Genomic DNA, 20,618 nt, shown 5'->3' on the forward strand with positions numbered 1-20,618 from the left:
CCTTTCCCCTTTCCTTTCCTTTCCCCTTTCCTTTCCTTTCCCCTTTCCTTTCCTTTCCCCTTTCCTTTCCTTTCCCCTTTCCTTTCCTTTCCCCTTTCCTTTCCTTTCCCCTTTCCTTTCCTTTCCCCTTTCCTTTCCTTTCCCCTTTCCTTTCCTTTCCTTTCCCCTTTCCTTTCCCCTTTCCTTTCCTTTCCCCTTTCCTTTCCCCTTTCCTTTCCTTTCCCCTTTCCTTTCCCCTTTCCTTTCCTTTCCTTTCCTTTCCTTTCCTTTCCTTCCCTTCCCTTCCCTTCCCTTTCCTTCCCTTCCCTTCCCTTTCCTTCCCTTTCCTTCCCTTTCCCTCTTTCCTTCCCTTTCCCTTTCCCTTTCCTTTCCCTCTTTCCTTCTTTTCTTTCATTTTCTTCTTTCTTTCCCCTTTCCTTTCCCTTTTCCCATTCCCTTCCCATCCTTCCCTTTCCCTTCCCCTCCTCCTCTTTGCCCTACTAGTACATACTGAGGAAACATCCCTTGCAGTTTGGCAAAGAAAAGCCACAGAGCCACAGGAAGTATCAGCAGGAATACAGGTCAAGCAGTCCCTGTTTCCTGAAGAGGGAGAACTTGAAGAATGAACATCAGGACCAACCACACACAAATGAAGAAGAATACAAACAAGATGCAGAAGTCAAAGAAGATGAAGGAGAAGATTAAGATGAAGAAGAAGAGATGTGTGGTATTTTCCAAAGTATGGCACATAGCAATGACAAGCACACTGTTTGCCTTCCAAGTCTTGCTCCACTGTGTTTTTTGGCCATTGATGCAGTGTCTGCCTTCAGCTTATGCTGTACACAGGGAAAGCTGAACAGTGGCAGCTGCAGATGGTGCAGCAAGCCTGGAGCCCTTCCAAGCACAGGCTGTTTTGAACAGGCAAGAGCCCCTGCGGAAATGGAGCCCAGGGAAGAGCAGAGCTCACTCCTGCTACAAACTTGCACTGGGCAAGGGAGCCTGAGAGAGCCAGGGCATGAGTGGTGCCTTGGAGGTGCAAGAGCAACAGGCAAGAACTGAGCTGAAAGAGCCCAGAGGAGCCTTGACAAGGGGCTGTGCTCAATGCTACAGAGAACAAGAAGCAACCGCCCTTGGGGCCTGCCCAAGTTGTTCAAGAAGCTTCCTCATGGCAGATGGAGGGCATGAGGCCCACCTTCATGGAGCAGGAACAGCAGGCCACTAGCCAAAATGGCCCAAAGAAGCCTTGGCAAGGGGTTGTGCTCAATGCTGCAGAGAAGGCAAAAAAAAACCAGGGACAAGTGCCAATCTACCTTGGGGGAAAATTCCTTCCTGACCCCAGCGCTGGTGATCGGCTGTTCCCTGAGCATGTGAGCCAGACCTGGCTCCTCATCCCACAGGCCGGTCATACCTCCCAAGAGATGCCTAAGCCCTATTTTCCCTGAACATGGACCATCTCAGGGACTTCTGAGAGTGACCAAATGCCCCAGCCTGATCAGCCTTGGGGGCAAGAATCCTTCGCAAACCTTGCAGGACACCAGTGGCTGCTGCAACATCTCTGCATCCCATGTCTTATGGCTGCTGCCCCTGGCCCTGCAGGGGATGAGGACAATGAGCTCTGCAGTGCTCCTCAAGAAGGCAGTCCATTGGTCTTGCCACTGCTCTCTAGCTGAAAAGTATTTCCATCCCTCACGTGAGCTTTGAAGATGCCCCTGCCAAAATCTGACCTTGCAGTGGAGAACCTCCAGCAGCCTGTCCAGCCTCCTCTGGCCTTAATCTCTCAGCCCCCACCAAGTGATTCCACTGGCTCCTCAAGGACTTTTTCTTCATGTCTTCAGGCTGCCCCCAGGCCACCTCTGGCAGTGGACACAGGAGGCTGCTCCTTTTGATCCTGGCCAGGGCTTCGTGACTGCTGCGTTGCCGGGTGCTGGCATTGTGACATGGGGGTGACAGAGCCAGACATGTGCAGCACCGCCCACTGTCCCTCTGCCCAGCATCCTTCAGAAGAAGGCGTTTGGGGTGCTGCCTCCAGGCAGCCCCTGTGCCCAGGAGGCCCCAGGGGCTGTTCATGCACTTGGCGACCAGGCACTGGGCACACCTGCCAGGCAGCCTTGTGCATTCATCTGTACATTCAGCCTGCGTAAAGAAGGGCATTTATACCATAGACATTCCTTTGGCTGTGGGCATGCCAGGGGGCAAAGAAAGGCATTTGGTTCCCTCTGCATGGACTTTGCAGAATCACAGAGAGCATGCAGGATTTCCTCCCCATTCCTTACCAACTCATCGACATCTGCTACTAGCCTTCTTAAGGTGAGGTCTTCCTCATGGAAAGAAGTCCTGAATTGTCTTGTGTTCTTGACCATCTTTTTCCTTGCACTTCAGTAGCTCTTTTCCTCCTTTGGCCTTCACCCTTGATGTCTTTCTTAGAAGTGATCGCAGCCCTCTCAGCCTTTGTCATGCTTTTGCTAGTCATCTTGTTTCATAGGCCCTCTGTGCTCCTGATCAACCACTTAGGCTTTGTTTGCCTTCATCCCAGGTGGAATTGATCTTTCTTGAACCTGAAGAATCAGAAAGGTCCCTAGCAGTACAGCTGAGTTCTCACCAGGGCTTTGCACAATGCTTACCTTTCCTGCAGAGGTATCCTGTGTGACACACAGGAAGGCAATGGCCCATATCATATCTGCGACTGAGTCACCCTGGGATCTACCCATGCCTTTAGGAACATTTACCTACTCTGATGCTTCTAAACTGTTCCAGAAACTCATGGCACTCACTGTGATGTCGTATTACATGCAGTTCTTCATATGTTGTTTATTTATGTGTAGGGACTATCTCTTCAGTCAGAGATTCAGCTGGTGTGGAGTATGGGGACCATAGAAACATACCGCAAGATACAGCTTTTTCTGGTTCATGGGTACCATGACATCCCAAATATGATGTGGACAGCGATTGCACCTTTTGGAGAAGACAGGAAACCTACGTATCTTGAACTACATCTTTCTGCAATCTAAATTCAAAAGACCTGGCTGTGAACTTCATTGTTTCATACACTGGATGGCATCAAAGCATTAAGAATGGAACCTGAGAGCTGTGTTAATGAGGCTTTCACCCACCAGAAGCCTGCTGGAGTCAAGCTCCACGCAGTCACAACCAGCAGATCCAGTTGAGCTATGGCCAGAATGCGTGGATGGGCTCTGCATATCAAGCTGGTGGTGTCTGTCCAGTCACTTTCAAAAAGGGTGTCTGCATCCTAGGGAAGAAAACAACCACAGCTGGCATCAACTAAGCTTCCCTTTTGAACATCTTATTGGAGAATGTGCCCAGTCAGCCCAGGCGCTGAAAAAGCTGCAAGAGATGACACACTGGTGGGTCAGTGAGATGCAGTTGGTGGCACTGCTGTCTGCGGGAGATCAGCTTTGCTTGCCAGGAGTGTGAGTAGAAGTTGCTGAGTTTTTAAATTAATTCTTCAGGCATTTAATGAGAAGAAAACTTGTCACTGATAATGCTGATGTGGGCAAGGAGTAGGCTGGCCAGGTGGCCATCCAACAGCAACATGTTTCAGCTTTTGGTCAGCCCTGAACTGGTCAGGCTGTTGGACTGGGTGATCATTTTATTTCCCTTCCAACTGAAATAGTCTCCTATTCTATGCTGTGCTATGCTATGCTATGCTATGCTATGCTATGCTATGCTATGCTATGCTATGCTATGCTATGCTATGCTATTCTGTTACAATGCTACAGCCTACTGGAGTTGAGGTAATTCTATTTTATTTTTTTTTTTCTAAAGCCTAGCATTTATCCTTTAAAATTTGGATTGTCTTTGTTGTGACAGTCACCATGGCAGAGGTATCTTTTCTGTTTTGCTAACGCTGAACTCATCTTTAGATGCGTTAATATTCTCAGCAGGTTTTTTGTGGACTTCCATCCACTCATTACTTTGTTGGAAGACGCAGAGCTAGATTTATCTTGAAAATTGAAATCTAACCTATGTTTTTATTTAGCTTGAAAGGGTGTGATTCAGTTTGCTGTTATACAGTGTTAATACACTCTTGATCTGTTTACTTGGAGATAATTTTTCTTGTGTGTTGTCAAAGGATTCTTCTGCTGTTAAGCAAACATCTTGTGTAGCAATTCCATTTAGTTTCTTTTTCTTGATTCATGTTTGGATTAAGTAAATCAGGACACTACCATCTTAATCTTAAATTAAGTATTAATTTACATGCTTCTTTTCAAATGCTATTCTGCTGTGATGTTGATAAATTGTAAACCCATAGCCTGAGAAATACAATATTGACAACTCTTTTCAAGGTCTGTGGATATTGTACTGAGGATGCAAGGCAGCAGACTTGCCAAGCTTGCAGAATTTCGGCCCCTGCCTCAAACTTTGTGTTCCTTGGTTTGGCTGAAACACCATGTTTTTCCTAATGACAGGGGGGCTATGCCTAATTTGTTTTACTTTTGCTTATGTTCTTATGGTAATGACATTTTTATATAGATACTAATAAAAAGTATTTACTTTGTGCAGAATGAGATATTGATGGCTAGCGTAATGATGTACTGCAAAGGAATACACACCTGGTATGATAGCAGTGACCTTGAAAAGTGGGAACATGGGATGCAGGGCAGTGGAGTACAGGCATGGGCTAATACAAGACTGGGCATTGACTGATACAGGGGACTTCAGGGCTATAAACAATTCACCAATGATCAAATAAATTCAGGACCAAAACTGGGCAAAACTGATTTTAGGGGTACCAAAGAAATCAAAGAATATATGTAAAACTTACCATATATAGTAAATTATATATACATTAAGTGTAGTAAATGTAGTATAGTAAAACATATAGTGAATGTGGCACGGAGTTGCAGACCAGCAAAGAACTAAGGTGTGAATGTATGTTGTCACAACCAAAAATGACACCAAGCAGATCCTTCAGTGAGGCAGAAGGAGCCTTCAGCATTGTAGTCCTCCCAGCAAAGGACTCAGGATGCTGACGAGTTGCCATCCTTGCTCTGCTGTCCCTCTGACACATGCACCTCCTACTCAGACTGAAGCCATGCTCTCAGCCCCACTCGGATTGCCACCACTGGCAGAAGAGGAACTGCCTTGCTTCAGGATTGCAGTTCCACCTTTCAAAATAAGTTACAACTCAATGCAAGAAACACTGCCATTTTTCTTTGCCTTTTCTTTTGTTTGCTGAATAACTTGAGATATTCTTTTTTGATTGGAATATCTTCCCTCCTCCTCTCCTGTTTCATTGACAGTCACATTGGATAAGGTCAAATGGCGAATTTGGATTCTATTAGGGCCACTCATGACGCAGATCTGAAAACTTGAATACAAGCTGTGATTGTTGCTGCAATGATACCCAAACTGCTTTGAGTATGCATGTGTAGATTCCTCTCTCCCAGAATGGAAAAAAGAAGAAAGGAAAAAAAAAACCAATACCACATGCTTGATTTGTTGAGCATAATTGTATGGATAATCTCAATCCATTACTTTGTGGCAGAGAACAGTTTTCCATTCATGCATCCATCTTCTCTGAAATAGGAGACTTTTCTTGTATCTTATTCACATAATGGTTTTGATAGAAAATCTGTTTTACTGCAGATGAGGGCCCTGGAGGGTTTGGTCTATTGTAATACCTAGGAGCTGCCTGACATTGCAGCATTCATTCTCTAGTGCTATTGCCTAGCAGGGCTAAAAGCACTGACGTCTTTTACAGTGCTGCTGTGGTCATTATCCATTTCAATGGGGCTTGAATGTAAAATTGAAATTGATGGTGTTAAAGCATGAATTTCAATTGTGCTAAGAACTAAGATATTGATGGGAGCTAGCAATGGAGTTCTAAACAAAAATATTGCAAGGGAGAAGCTGAAAGGCTGATTGCTATAAACCGGGTCACTGTGTGTTATCAAATTACAGAGCTACCACACATAAAAATATGTCAGTCCATGTTGCATTGCTCAAGATGAGGTTAATTTGTCCTTGTCAGTACTACAGCCACCATCTCCTTCCTCCTCCCTGAGGTGGGACTTTGTGGGAAAAAGTCTTCAAGTCTTTATTCAGTTTTTTATCTGAGATTTAAGGTGTCCCTTCTCATTAATCTTTGTAGTCTGGTGATTACTTGTGGCTATAGACTATCCTGCTTCTTGTAAAAATTATGCCTTTGTAATTATTGTACAGTGTTTTGTCTGAGATGGAGTCTTTATGGAGCAGCAGAAGAGACACTTTGTGCCCTACTAATTATAAAGAACACAGTAACTCAAGGTTAGCAAAACTAACGAGAAAGAGGTAAGGCTATTTTGCAGGAGCTTAATGAGTTGGATTTTAATTTCCACAGCAGATAACCAGAGCTGTAAGCAATCTTGACTCAAATTGAAAACAGAATCACAAAGTGTTACATGGTCCATGGAAGCACCTTTGGCAGAACTATTGCTCTGACCCTTGCTCGGGTCCAGCCAAACATCCATGACAGTCTTCTCTGGGTCTATGGTCAGCTCTTCCCTGCCTCTGTGTGCCCCATGTCCTAAGGCTTGATGCCATCACCAGCAAACATGCAACTTTGTGAGAAACACAGCCATATTTTGGGGATCTCCACACTTGTCTTGGCTTGCAAACAATGGAAAAGGTTTGTCTGATGTCTTGATTTATTTGTATTTGTACTTTCATGAAGCAGTATGCTGTGTTTAATTGCTCAAACACTAAGCAAGCTTAGAGCTGTACAAGAGCTGTGGTCTTGATTGCAGAATTATAGATGAGGTTACAAAGAAGAAAATAAAATTATAATGTTATATTTCTGACTATACAATGAAAGTCCTCCTTAGCTTTTATGGTATTTTAGCTCTCTGGAAGGAGAAAGGGAAAAGAAAGGGATGGTGCATCTTTGAGCACCTTTTTCTTCCCAGCTACAAGATAGAAGCCTTCTGCCTTCCCCATCTTAATGTTTCCAAGCATACTGCATATCTGAAAAATGCTATCCCTCCTAGCTTGGGAGGCAAAGCAAAACATTTGTTGCAAGACTTTCTCAATCACATCCCATAACATTTGTAAGGTTAAGTTACTCCTAGGAAATAATTATGACACAATAAATATTAACAGGATACAGTGCAAAGTAGCATTTAGAATGTTCTTTCTAAATAAACTCCCTTTCCTACCTCCTATTAGTTTGGTATTCTTGCTGCCATAACATTTACTCTGTGGTTTAAGTTCCAGTTTCTGGTTTCCTCCATCTACTGCTTGCTCACCGGAAAGTGGGAGGAAAATGCCTGTAGGATCAATTTGTTGAAGAAAGTAGTGTCACAATGTGCCAAAATTTTTAGTCATAGTGACTGACAAAGGTTCCCAGCAAACAACAATACTAATGTGTGTCAAGTGGATTTTTATTGAAGATTTCCTTAGACAGCCCCTTTCTTATCAAAAGATACCTTTTTATGATAAAAGTCATTATGTTTGTTTAGCAAAACATTTCCATTGTACTCTTAATGAAATGTCTTTTTCCCCTGAAAGTGTTTTGAGATTAATGTATACTTGTGTTCCAAAACATGATTTTATCTTTATAGGAATTTGTTATGAATAGTCTTCAAAAATGTCTCTCTCAAGGGGCAGGTTTTCCCATTCAATCTGCGCTGTTTGTATTTATCCTCTCACGAGTGGCTTCTGCAGCCAAGGCTTTCTGCAGAATAAAATCAGAGCATTTTGAATAAAATGTAAAATTCTTAGTGATGGACCTCTTCAGTAGACTAGATATTATACTAAATAAAAATTGATTGATTTTGTTTCAGCAAAATGGTGGCATGCATTTCAATATGAACCCATCAGCCTATCTGGCCCTGTAGATGTAGCTGGTAGCAGTAGTCTTACTTGTAAATGTACTGTGGTGGTGGTGATTTAAAACCTTACCTATATGACCAGACCCTGTTCAGAGAACCTACAGCTGATATCAGTCCTAAAAATTCTGAAATGTATATTTTACTTTAAAAACTAAGAAAAGGAAATCTTCCCCACTGATTGTGCAAAGAGGAATGGTCACTTAGAGCTGAAAACTAATTCCGTGTAAAGGCAAACCTGCACTTCAGTGCACTGTCATGGTTAAGGATTAATGTGGAGTGTCTCAGCATTGCAGAATGAGTCTGCATTAAATTGCATTTAATACTTTCAGATTTGGAAGACAATTAAAAACATATAAATAAAATATTACAAAATCAATAGTGGTTTCATTTAGAAGCCCCTACTTTTATTTACTTGATTGCAATAATAATGATTATAATTTATTGTATTGCAGTGTAGGCTACATTTAAACGATTAGGGTCCCATTGCTCCAGGACTTGACAAAATAAAACAAAAACATGAACCTTTCAACAAATCCATTGTCAGTGCATCAGTGGAAGCGATTAGGTAAGTGTCTAACTTGTAGTTGTTGAGGTGCATGAGACTCACAGAAGGTGTAAGCGTGGTGTAAATGTGGGACTTCAAGCAATGACTGACAGCTGGATGATGCCAGCAGGAAGACTGGTCTGTAACCAGAATCCTTGGCCAGAGGGGGAAGCCCTGACAGCAGAGCCTGTTACAGCTGCACAGTTTGGCTGCACAGTGACACAGCAGCACACTCATCCTGGTCTGATTTGGGGTAGTGAGATGGCTGGGGAGCCTTTCTCACCAAACAGATATTTGTCTTCATTAGTACTTGAAGTAGGTTCCCTGTAGCGTTCACAGCTCTTTTGCTTTTCATGTGTTCTTTGTGGTTTAGGTTTGTAACTTGGGTAATATTCAGAGAACGTAAAGCTATGGGACTTAAAATACTTGCTTCATTTATAAAGACATGCAAGAATTTCTAGAAGGTTATTCAGGACAGCTAAACTAGTTCCTTCACAAGGATTGCGTTAATATATTCCTGACTTTTTGTCTAAGTCCTGTTTATTTCATGTGAGGTTATTCAGCAAGTGGAATAAAACCTGTTTTGAGGGTCTGCCAGCATCAAATGTGGGTGTTCAGATCTATCTGCAAGTGGGAAAGCATATACGGTAATCCATGTGGATCCTGTACTAACACGTTGACAAACACTCATGCACCTAGACCATAAGCAACCATAATATATTGAGGGAGCACTCTGAAAAGCGGGAGATGGACAGAAACCATGAATGAAGATAAAATTCTAGACCTTTTCTGTCTGTGTTGCTTTATCACAGGTATGTTTTCAGAGTAAGACCTCGCAACTGATTAGCAGACTGTTCTTGCCCAGGCTTGTTTATGATACAAAGTTTATTGACATTGCTATTGAAATCATTAATAATGTTTAATCTGGAGATTACCAGTTTGTCTAAGTAGGGTAAATAGTAATATATGTTTACAACCAGCTGACATTGCCTAGCTGATTAATTCACAAAGCTATATATCTGTGCTATGAATGTACATTTCAACTGTACCAAGCCCATTTCTTCCCCTTTTCACTGTTCACACATGCATGTACACACATACATACAAAATCTCAGTTACAGTTTTCCTCTTGGGATACATTGAAGTAAATGGAAAGCTGCTTCTTTTTTTTCCAAAGCATTCTGCATTCTGCTTTCCTGAGAGACAATTAAATGGAGGGGATGGGATTGAAATATGGAAGGCAATAGTATGCATGTATTTAAACATAAATCCTTCTTCTGTTAATTCAGATGTTCAATTTAAATTTCAATAGAGATTAATAAATTACACAAATTACAACACTTTGGACTTGGAAGTGGGCCAATGGTGCTACATATAAGCAGTACTGAGCTTCTGGAGCTTCAGCCTGCTCATTCATATTCACCCAGTGCTAACCAGAGAAATAATAGTGTTGTCACCTAGTTAAATAATCAAATAGTGGAAAATCTATCTCCGTGAGTTTTGACTGGAGTGGAAGTAGTTTCTTATTGGCTGGAATTAGCTGGAATACTAAGCACTCAGCTGTGGTGAGTTAATGAGTGATATTTTAATAAATTTCTGAATCTGGATACATAAGCATCCTGGTGAAAGTAGAATGAGTTGTTTCAGTCTCTGGCTGATTTACCATAGGACCTATATCTTATGAATTTTTTTTGTCTTTGCACTGTAATACTATTTTCACAGAATGTTGCCTGGCATGCTAGCTAAAGAACTGTTAGAGTTCTTGAATAATACTAATGATGATGTTTCTCCAGTGGAAATGTATTAGGGGACTATTAGGGACATATGTTAATTATAATATGTATTGCTTAGCTTCACTTATTGGATTTTTCCTGTGATACACAATAGAGATGGCTACCATTTCAGAAGAAATAGGTGTCGTTCTGTAGAGTAAATTTAAAGATAAGTTACACTTGAGGCAAAACATGCCTGAGGTGACGCAGTCACCAAATCAGTGTTTTATCCAACTGTTTGATCACCCATTACTGCAGTGTTACTAATCTAAACATGTAGTAGCAACACATTTGTGTATGACCGCATCTGATACGTTAGGAACTTGATAATAAATGTACCATTAACCTGTCTTTCCTGTCTGTCCCATGCAGGGAACTACTGGAATGCAGCTTCTTTTGTTACTTCGTCATCCTACCTTCACTTCTCCACCTTCCAAGGGGAAACCAGTGCAGATATCTCTTTCTATTTCAAAACGTCAGCCTCAGATGGGGTGTTTCTTGAGAATCTGGGGAACACTGACTTCATCAAACTGGAGCTGAAATGTAAGTATGTGCTTCCTACCACTCTTCTTAGCACCTGAAGCAGGTTCACATCAGATAGTAGGCTTCATGAAATGTGTGTCATTTAGTAAAATGTGTAAGCTCACTAAATTCTGGATAAACTTCCAAATCAAGCTGGTTGACATATTTTAAAGTTGTCTTATGTGGGAGGATCATTTGAAGTATATTTGGATTGTTTATTGAGGGAAGAAATACAAACAAGAATACAACGGGCATCATCAGTTATAAAAATGTCACTGACCTAAAAAGAATTTTCAAATTGCTTGCCAGATTTATTTCTTTAAAGTGTGTGTCTTCATCTGTGTGTTGCTTTTCTATTTTATCTCATGCCTGTCTTGGAAATTGAGGAAAGAAAGAAAGAAAAAAAGAGAGGCCATCCTAATCAGAACTGTAAGGAGCCAAAGAGCTGAAAACTCGCATATGATATTTAAAAGCCCTAAAATTCTCATAAAAATTAATCTTTATGAGCATTATCTGTTAATAAAATCACTGATCTGAAAAAGAGGGCATAATGATATCAAGAGGCAAGTTAATTTTATTATTTAAACCATTTTTAATGGCTCAGGGGCAAACTTCCCAAGGAACGTGCCGAAATCCTCAGCTGCACCTGAATTCTGCTCAGTGAAATTGAAACAGTTGGATTAGGAGGGAAAAATGTTTTATGTCTCCCTTGTTGTCCCTCAACCCAGTTTACCCTGCCATAAATGGGAGCAGTGACAGGCCTGCAGTGCTGTGTGTGGCTGTTATTACCGCCTCCAGTGGCACATTACAGCTGCAGGATTCTGTGAGTGCAGAAGGCTGCCTCCCTGCACTCCAGCACCAGGAAAAGCATCTGAGATTCCTTTTGCTGCATGAGCAACTCCTGGATGCCAAGGACCCAGCTCTAAATATTGATGTGCAAAAGTCAGCGTCAAAAGTCACTGATGTTGAAAGAGAATAAATTGTTTGCATACCCCAAATAATCTATTTTTATGCAGATTCAATACATTTTACCTGCACACATGTCATTTGAAAACAAAAGGCCATTTTCAATGCTTCCCAAAGTCTAAACACACAAGTTGGAATGTGGAGATTTAGAAACCACCAGGAGACCCCTTTCAAATGTAAATAAATTTCCCCTTCAGGTAAGAGTAAAGTGCCAACTTGCAAGTGGATGACAGTTTCTTTCCCTCTTTCTACAAGGAATTTAGTTAATGTTGCATAATCCAAATTTTCAATAATCTGCAATTAGTGCAAATCAAAATAGCTCCTGCTGAGCCACAGGGAATAGTCTTGTTTGTATTAACAAGGGGCACAGCCCTTCAATAATAAAGTGGCAACTATTTCTAATTTCACTTTGCATTACTTTGGGCATCTCCAGAATTTCCTACTCTTCTGTGGTATGGAAGGTGGTCTCAGCCACTGTAGTTGTCAGACCAGCAACTTAGCTAAAAGGTGACAATAACAGTGAATAAAGGTGACTTTACAGTGACTATAATTCTTTTGAACTCAACACAGTTTAAATAATAATAATGCTGCAGTGGCTCACTGAATAGATGCACCAGTTCAAGAAAGCATGTGGCGGTGTACCCAGAATTTCATTAAATAGGAGTTTAATTTTAAGCCCATGCTTGAGATTCACCGACTTTGCTGTGATCTGGCGTATGTATTAATTCAACCTCTGCATCACCTCCCTGAATCTAAACCTTAGATTACAAATTCTTGATGTCAGAAATTGAAATATCATTTGTAAAAACAGTCTGTAAGGTCAAACATACTGTTGCTGTTTAGTGAAATACTCTTGATTATAACTATGCTGACTATATTTACTAAAAACTTTAAAGCAGTTGATTTGATATAGTTGTATTCGCTCTACCCTTTTTTTTCTTGGAAACCATTTCTTGAAATTTTCATACCACGAGAAAATAGGCCTTTCTGTGACCTAAATGTTTTACCAGTCACAGCTCAAAAAGAGTTGAATACTGTGGGTTTAGCAACAAAGAGATACTAATTCTCTCTTCTGAATTACATGTTTATTTAATGAACATTTGTTTAGTACAGTTTTAATGTTTGTTTCATTCTAGTTTGCGCTTACATTTTTTGGAATTTGTTCAAATGAAAAATAAAGTTTCAGAATTTCAGAAGTTCCCTACATGGCTTACAGTAGGCTGCTTCTTAAAAGTCTGTTTCCCCTTTACAGCTTTTCCAAACAGCTGACAGGGGAAACTCACATTAAAAACAAAAAAACAAAAAAACAGTTATAACATGCTACTATGAATGTGGCTGAAGTCTTTAGTTATTGTTTGTTTATCAAGCAGTTCCTCTGGCAGGCTCATACTTATCACCACTCCCAGAACAGCTGGCAGAGATGTAGAATTATCTGAAGCTTCAGTTTTTACATACATCAGGACATCTACAGCACCCCATTATTTTTATAGCTGGCTGGTCAGCTGAGAACAACTAGGATTGCTCAGAAAGAAGGTAGTTGGATAAGGTGTAAATTTTTCGGTAAAGCACTGCCTCCAGAAACCGTATGTCTCTGCTCAAAATGTCCAGATGTTTCTTAAATTAAAACATGTTTTTAGAGAGAGAAAAAAAGGATACTTTCTCTAATAGAGCTTTCCTATACAGTTTTGGGAGGGCTTAGCCAAAAATCCAGTCTTCCTATAAAAACACCATTGAGAATAGTTTTTCTCTTATACAAGCCCCCGCTTCCCTTGCCATGGGCATTTTTTTCCTTCTTTAATCTTGACCTACCTTTTGGACCCAGAGGTATTTAAGCTGCTGTCTACAAAGCCTGTCAGGGCAACAGTCTCAGACAGTTCATTGTCAGTGCCTTTCATGAAAGCAATCCACCAAAATGTTTGTGTGTCATTTCGAGGAACTGTTTGGTGTCCTTCTTAAAGCCCCTCATTTGCTTCCAGATTGTGTTCACCCTCCTTATAACTATACTGTGTACTTACAGTAGAGCTGGCACTTTTCTCTGGGAGGTGATAGGAGTTAGCTATAGTATGCAGCACTTCTATAAACTGAAATAAGCTGCGTGTCTCACCAGATACACATATTTGCCATAAGAGAACCACCTGGTACTGCTAGCCAGTTCAGCTGGCCATTGCCCTAATTCATCCTTTGCCGCTGTCCCTGTGTTCCAGAGGTCAGGAGGAGACCTCGCACACATGAAACAGAGATGAAACAGCAGCCTGCATGTCAGCCAACAGCAACATGCATCTTTCAGGTCTTAACCATCAATCCTAATATTCTTTTTTATAAGCACTTCAGGGCTGAACATTGCCAAACAAAACATGCCAAGAATTTTGAATTCTTGAGCTTCCCTCCTCATTCACTTCTTCCTTGTAGTCACTCCTCCTCCCTGAAAATTGTAGTTTTGCATAATGGAGCCTGGCTAGAGCTGCTGAAGTGCAAGGAAATAGGCCTCCAGGATCCTAACTTGAAACTGTATAGCAGGCAGGGGCGCTACCTAAAATCTAGCTGAATATCAGCGTATCTGACTATGGTCATGAGCAAGTTTTGTACATTTATGAGATATGGGTTGAAGACTTCAGAGAGTTATGTCTATGAAAACCCAACCACTTCATACCTGTGAGGTGTTTGTCAAATAGACCACAGATGAATTTTCTGACCAAGAGGAATCCCAAGTTTTGGAAGAAATGTATTCCTGAAAATAAATTTTGGAAGGGGGGTGTTCCTGAGAACTGGGAAAGAAGCATCTGCTATCACTGTTTGTATCAGATTCCCAGGACACTTGCTCTAGAAAGCCTATGATGAATTTAACTGTTGGTGGAAAGCTCTCTTAATGACACTGTCATATAATTCTAATGAAAAAAATATTCTGCTCAATTCTGTAGCTCCTCTCATCGCAGTATCTCCAAGCAATTTACAGACACGAATGAATGTGTCTCACTATTATTATTCTGAAGTAAGTAAACAGCAAATTAGTTTCGCAATGGAAAAGAAAAAAAAGTTAGGCTTAGAAAGATAAAGGTCAGTTTGTGTTTGATCCTGGCGTGAACATGTAAGAGAGGAAGGAGCTTTCTTATTCATTTATTGTAGAAAGCTAGAAATATTTACAGCCCCTACATTCAGAGATGTCACTTGGCTGATAACCCCTGCAATGCTAGCTGCCCTAAAAGTCTCCCCTAGGAGTGATCAGTGAACTTGGCTACTATGAAAGGGGTTACGTGGTGTAGCTTGCTAATGAGAGCAGTGGTGTGGTTCAGGGTGGATCTACTTGTTCCATGGGTAAGCAATACTGACAGCACTCTAATACCTAACATTCACACTTGAAAAGTCCTACGTTGGTTCTTGTGCATAGCTGTTTCTAGGTTACTTAGATAAGACGTATGTAACTTCTCAAAAATCAGACAAGAGGCAGTGACAGACTAGAGACCATGATTCCCATTGCTGTTTGCTTCTGCCCAAACAGCATTCATTCCTCCAGACTGAAGCTCTAACACAACTGATTAATGTATTTTCTTACAAATTTTAATAACTTCATCACTTTGTTCTTCACAGGCATCTTAAAATTGAATTCTACCATATCAATGAGTATTCCGTATGATACTCTTCAAATTCCCCTATGTCAATGTTAATGCAGCTTGCTTTATTTTTCTAGCTGGAAAGAGAAACTGGTGTGGACTTTGCTGTTCCTTTTAATGGAGTTGTTATTTGCTTTCCTCACAGAAGGTCACTTTTTTAAAAAACATCCCCCTAGGAGAGTATTTTGCAAAAGCCACGTGTGAAAAAATGCATAGGACACTGAGGAATCTCTTAATCCCAAGGGCCATTAAGAATTTATCAAATTAAATGGGAAAACATTACATTTCTTCAGGGAAATTTTTGACCCAAATATTTTTACAGCAATGTTTGCAAACTCTCATTCCAGGAGAATGTGAAAGGTACAAACAAAACCAAAATGAAACAAACCCTAGTCTGAAAATCTGCAAGTGCCATTCTTTTAAAGATTCCTTTTCAGATGAGGTAGGTCATGCAGAAAAGCCTGTTATTCAAACAGGACAATTTATGGCCCATCTGAGAAGGCCAGTTTCACCTGTATCCTTGTTCCTAATTAGCAGATGGGAATATGTGCCCAGGCTGGTGTGTGTGAGCCAGCCAAAAGCAGCAAATAGACATCCCAGCTGGGGAAGTGGCTAAATATGATAAAACGTGCCAACAGAAAATCCTGCACACAGGGCTGTGGGGAAATCAGGGCCATCAGTAGCTCTCTGTAACTAGCTTGGAGTCTGACAGGGTACAGGATGCTAGGTACAGGTTGCTTTACTTTGATCTGCCTCAATGTCATTATGGCGTTCATGACCCTGCACTGCACAGTGCTGTACAGCATCCCCTCAGCATTACCTCTCTTCTTTCAAGGGTGCTGGGATGCTTTATTCATTGCCATAAATACCACTTTAATAGTCATTTTATGTGCAGTGTCTTATAAATCAGTTATAGCTCACATAAAGTTCAAGGTGGGAACTGGCTGGCATTCAAAAAGCATAGTTGTCCCTGACTTTGGCTTGAATTGCACTAAGTACATGCAACACACGGCAAACCATTGCTAGCCCTACCACCCACTAGCTCACCTCAGGTCTTTGCCCTCATTTCCAGTTTACTTTCTGCTACAGACCAAAACACTGTATCCTTTGCTACCTTCGTCATGTATGTTGATCTTTTCCCTGCAGAAAGTAAATATTTACTATACTGCACAAAGTTACAAGATGTCTTAGGCACGTGACAGGAACTTGAATTTAGTCACCAACAACCACGATGCATAACCCCTGTCTAGCTCCCCAAATTTGTCCAGCTCTTGACTGAAAATAGTTGGAACTTTATCCAGCTGGACAACTGTTACAGACTTTCACACCTTTGTTGGTTAGAAATCTTCTTCCTAAGAGTTTTGTTTGCATCCGTATTGTTCTTTGGCTGAACTCATTATTTTCCCTTCCTAGCATTTATTCTTCCCTCGTGTATTTATGGAGGAATCAGAAATTTCTCTCAGCTTTTACTTTCTACGTTAAGCAGATAAACGTCATTTCTTCTCATAAGATATATTATTGTGTTCCTTTCTCTGGTTATGCTAATAAGGTTCTCCCTACTCATTTCACCTTGAATTCTTCTTTCATAAACACAAGCAATCAAAACTATCCACATTAACTCCGATAAAGCCTTACAAGTGCCTTGTACAATGGTGCTAATACCCTGCCCACTGCATCCTAGGAATTTTTGGCCAATCACACTGGGATCTTATTTGTTATGCATTATTTTCCAACCTTTCCAACATTGTGTTACTGGCAAAAAGAAAATTAGATATATGCTGACTTCTTGTGTCAAGGTATCCATTATAGTACCAGATATCACTGGACCCAAAACAAATTGGAGGTCCCTTAATTTTCTGATGACACATCCATCTCATCAATAACCTGCAATTCTCTTTTCCATTTCTGCTCTTTTGGGAAGAAAATCAGACATGCTAGATCTGTAACAATTCTTTTCTTCCAAAAATGAAAGGGTTTTTTAATCAAAGAAGGGTATCCATTACATTGACTCTGTTAAATCCTTTATATGCTTCCATATTCTTTGTATTATGCCACACATTAGAAAGTGATGTCTTCTTTATTTACTGGCATTACGTGCACTCTTACCTTACTTGACTGCGGGCCAAAATCTGGTCACTGTCATTAAACTATGGTAACTCTGTTAGTTTACATTTCTTTTGTAATTTCCTGTAATTTAAAATAAAAAGTCACATGTAGAACTGAAGTCAGCAAACTGATACGTGAAGACTTTCTTGTCCTGCTACACTTTGAAGTGACTGTGTGACTTCTTGCACTAGTTCATGTGGTAAGTAGTAGCAGGATGCCACTTCGAGCTCATTTGACTTCTCCAGCCCAACTTTGTCACTGAGTTTTCTGCTTTAACAGGGTAAATGACAACATGTTCCAAATCAAAGAGGACAATATTCCTCTCTTCTTGATAGTAATGACTGAATTTGTTTTGCTTCATGACTGGATGTCTCCTTCTGAAGACAAGGTGTCAGAGGCTAAGTCCACTAACAGGCTTAAACATCTCGGTGTGACATTTTGATACTCAAAATACCTATTCAGCTGCAACCTAGCAGGAAGTGTGTCGAGCCTGTGTGAGCCTAAATTTTCCAAAGTAATTCCCTCAGGATGTATCCTGTAGCATGCCCAGATGTGCCTGCATCTTTGTGACACCTGAGTAGCACAATGAAGAGCTCTGGTTTCACTGAAGGGCACTGCTCTACCTATCTTACATGGCCAGACTTGGTAGATGTTCCCAGTGCATTCCTTTTCTCTGCCCACATGGCTTTCGGATGTCTGCCTTCCACTGCACCTATACATCCTCTGATCAGTAGATTATGGGGGAAAAATGTCTTTGAATATCTCAGTCTTTCCTTGGACGCTTTGCAGGAATAATGGGATTCTTAATGAGCCACAGAGTGAATGAAGGGATAGACCTAGTGACTAGGAGACCCACCTGAGCTGCAATTATTTTTTCCTCAAAAATACTTTAATATTTTAAAATGTTCATCTCAGCAAAGGACAAGTGTGTGGATTTGATACCATCCTGCCCATGGGACTAAAATGAATCTTAGATGTTCTTTTAGTGAGTAAATAGCCCACACAACCTCCGCAATCACAGAATCACAGTCACAATGTGGTTGAGTATGGAGGGGACCTCAGGAAATCATCTGGTCCAACCTCTCTACTCCAGATTTTGTCCCTGATCTCTGGGGCCTGGGACTCCTGAAAGCTGGTCTTGCTGGTAAAGACCGGGGCAAAAAAGGCCTTCATTACCTCAGCCTTTTCCATGTCCTGTGTCACCAAGCCCCCTGCCTCATTCAGCAGTTGCCCACATTTTCCCTAGTCTTCTTTTTGCTGCTTAAGTAGCACTTAGGTGCTTGCAAGCACTCTCTCCTCTCAGGATCCTGATCTCCACCATCTCATGATCACTTTATGTGGTGCTGTCTTCAACCTGCACATTGCCAGCAAGCCCTTCCTTTTTTGTTAGTGTAAGGTCCAGCAGAGCATCTCTCCTCATTGGCTTCTTTTTCGCTTGTGTCACAAAGTTGTAACTAATGATCTTCAAGAACCTTGCTTATGCCCTGCTGTATGGTCCCTCCAACAGATATCAGGGTAGTTGAAGATCCCCATAAGGACCAGGATCTGTGAACATGAGGTTACTTCCATCTGTCTCTAGAAGGTCTCATTTGCTTGTTCTTCCTGGTCATGTGGCCTACAGGAGATACCCACTACGCTGTCACCCATACCACTCTGCTCTTTGATCCTTACCTTGACTTCTAATCACCCCATGCACCAAAATGCCATGAGTGAGAAAATCTGAAATGGTCCAGCCAAGCTGCATTGTTTTCTGAGGCTGCATGGCCTGAATCCCATGGGTCTTCTGGTCCTAATTCATTGAGATGCTTTTAAGAATCTTTTTTCTGAGGATTTAAATATGGTCTTGGTACTCTGTAAACTATTTTTCTTTAAGTTGGACTTTTTAGATAAAGCGTTGGCAATTGCTTGGTTAGCCTATTGAAAGTATAAATTATTCTTTATTATTTTCACCAAACCAATTCTGTTCTGAAGTAGAAAAGGATTTTCTGTGACTAAATGATAAGATATAATGAAAGAGGAGGTGTTTTTAATAATAATACAATTGTATCCATGATGCTTCAGATATTAATGCACACAATTGATTTGAATTATGCCAATAGATTGATTCAAGTAGGCTTTTTTTTCTCTTTAAGTGTTTGTGAGATTATATTGTGGTGGGTGCTAAATGTTCATATAAAGTTTCGACCACAGATTTTCCACCATGAAGTCAGAGCACATATTTTACCTCCAACTTATCAATTCTATCTCCCACTCTCCTGTACCACTCCGTTATATTCCTGCTTTGTAGCTTTGTAGATACTTTTTCCTGCAGCAGAAATGAAATGTAAACAGTGCTAAAGATATCATCTTCCATTTTCAAAGCTCTACCCTGGATGTTGGCAACCATAAATTATTACAAGTATAGTTTTAGGAGAAGAAAATCTTTGTCTAAAGCTTTCAATAAAAGGGAGCCACAGTTAGCTGGGTCTGTCTACCCTGCCCCCTCACACACACCCTTTTCATATGCAGAGTTAGTACACTAAAAGTGAGTCATATTTTTGCATTTTTTATTGTGTTAGTACAGTGCATAGTGCAACAGGGTCCTTACCTTGATGGTGACCCCTGGACAGCCATGGAGAAATAAATAACAGCCATGAAAAATTACCTATAAAACAACCACTACAAATGACGAAAACTTTCCTAGACATTTTGAAAAATCAATAAAATGCATATCATCGTGGGCACTGGCCAGACATTAAAGTTTTTTGGTAACTACCACCCAGGCATCTAAATATCTTTACAAGTCTTGAACACAGTCAACAGCAGAACCTACAGCTAAATGCAAATGTCCTGATTTCGTCTTGAATAGACTTAATTTTCTTCCTAGTAGCTGGCATAGTGCTGTGTTTTGGATTTAGTATGAGAACAATGTTGATAATACTCTAATGTTTTAGTTGTTGCTAGATAGTGCTTACACTAAGTCAAGGACTTTTCAGCTTCTCATGCTCTGCCAGCAAGAAGGTGGGGAGTACACATAAAGCTGGGTGGGGACACAGCTGGGACAGCTGACCCAAACTGGTCAAGAGGATATTCCATACCATATGACATCATAGTACATAAACTAGAGAAAAGTTAGCCAGGGGCTCTCTGTTGAGAACTGACTTTGTATCATTTGGTGGGTGGTGAGCAATCACTTGTTTTGGGGGGTTTTTTTGTTTGCTGGAGTTTGGCTTTTGGTTTTTTATAGGGGTTTTGTTTGTTTGTTTGTTTTGTGGGTTTGCTTGCTTGTTTAATTTTCCCTCTCTGTCCTGTT

At 40.8% G+C, this 20,618-nt stretch overlaps 1 protein-coding gene across 5 annotated transcripts in view; it reads left to right on the forward strand.

Annotated features, from left to right (window-relative positions):
- Positions 1-20,618, forward strand: part of CNTNAP2 (contactin associated protein 2) — a 1,147,495-nt gene that overhangs the window by 1,005,313 nt on the left and 121,564 nt on the right. For all 5 annotated transcript variants that reach the window (XM_065052118.1, XM_065052119.1, XM_065052115.1 and 2 more), the window contains exon 16: positions 10,497-10,667. In XM_065052118.1, coding sequence (XP_064908190.1) covers positions 10,497-10,667 — 171 coding nt within the window. The remainder of the gene's footprint in view (positions 1-10,496; positions 10,668-20,618) is intronic.

This window comes from Columba livia, chromosome 2 (assembly GCF_036013475.1).
Source record: "Columba livia isolate bColLiv1 breed racing homer chromosome 2, bColLiv1.pat.W.v2, whole genome shotgun sequence".
Classification (NCBI taxonomy): domain Eukaryota; kingdom Metazoa; phylum Chordata; class Aves; order Columbiformes; family Columbidae; genus Columba; species Columba livia.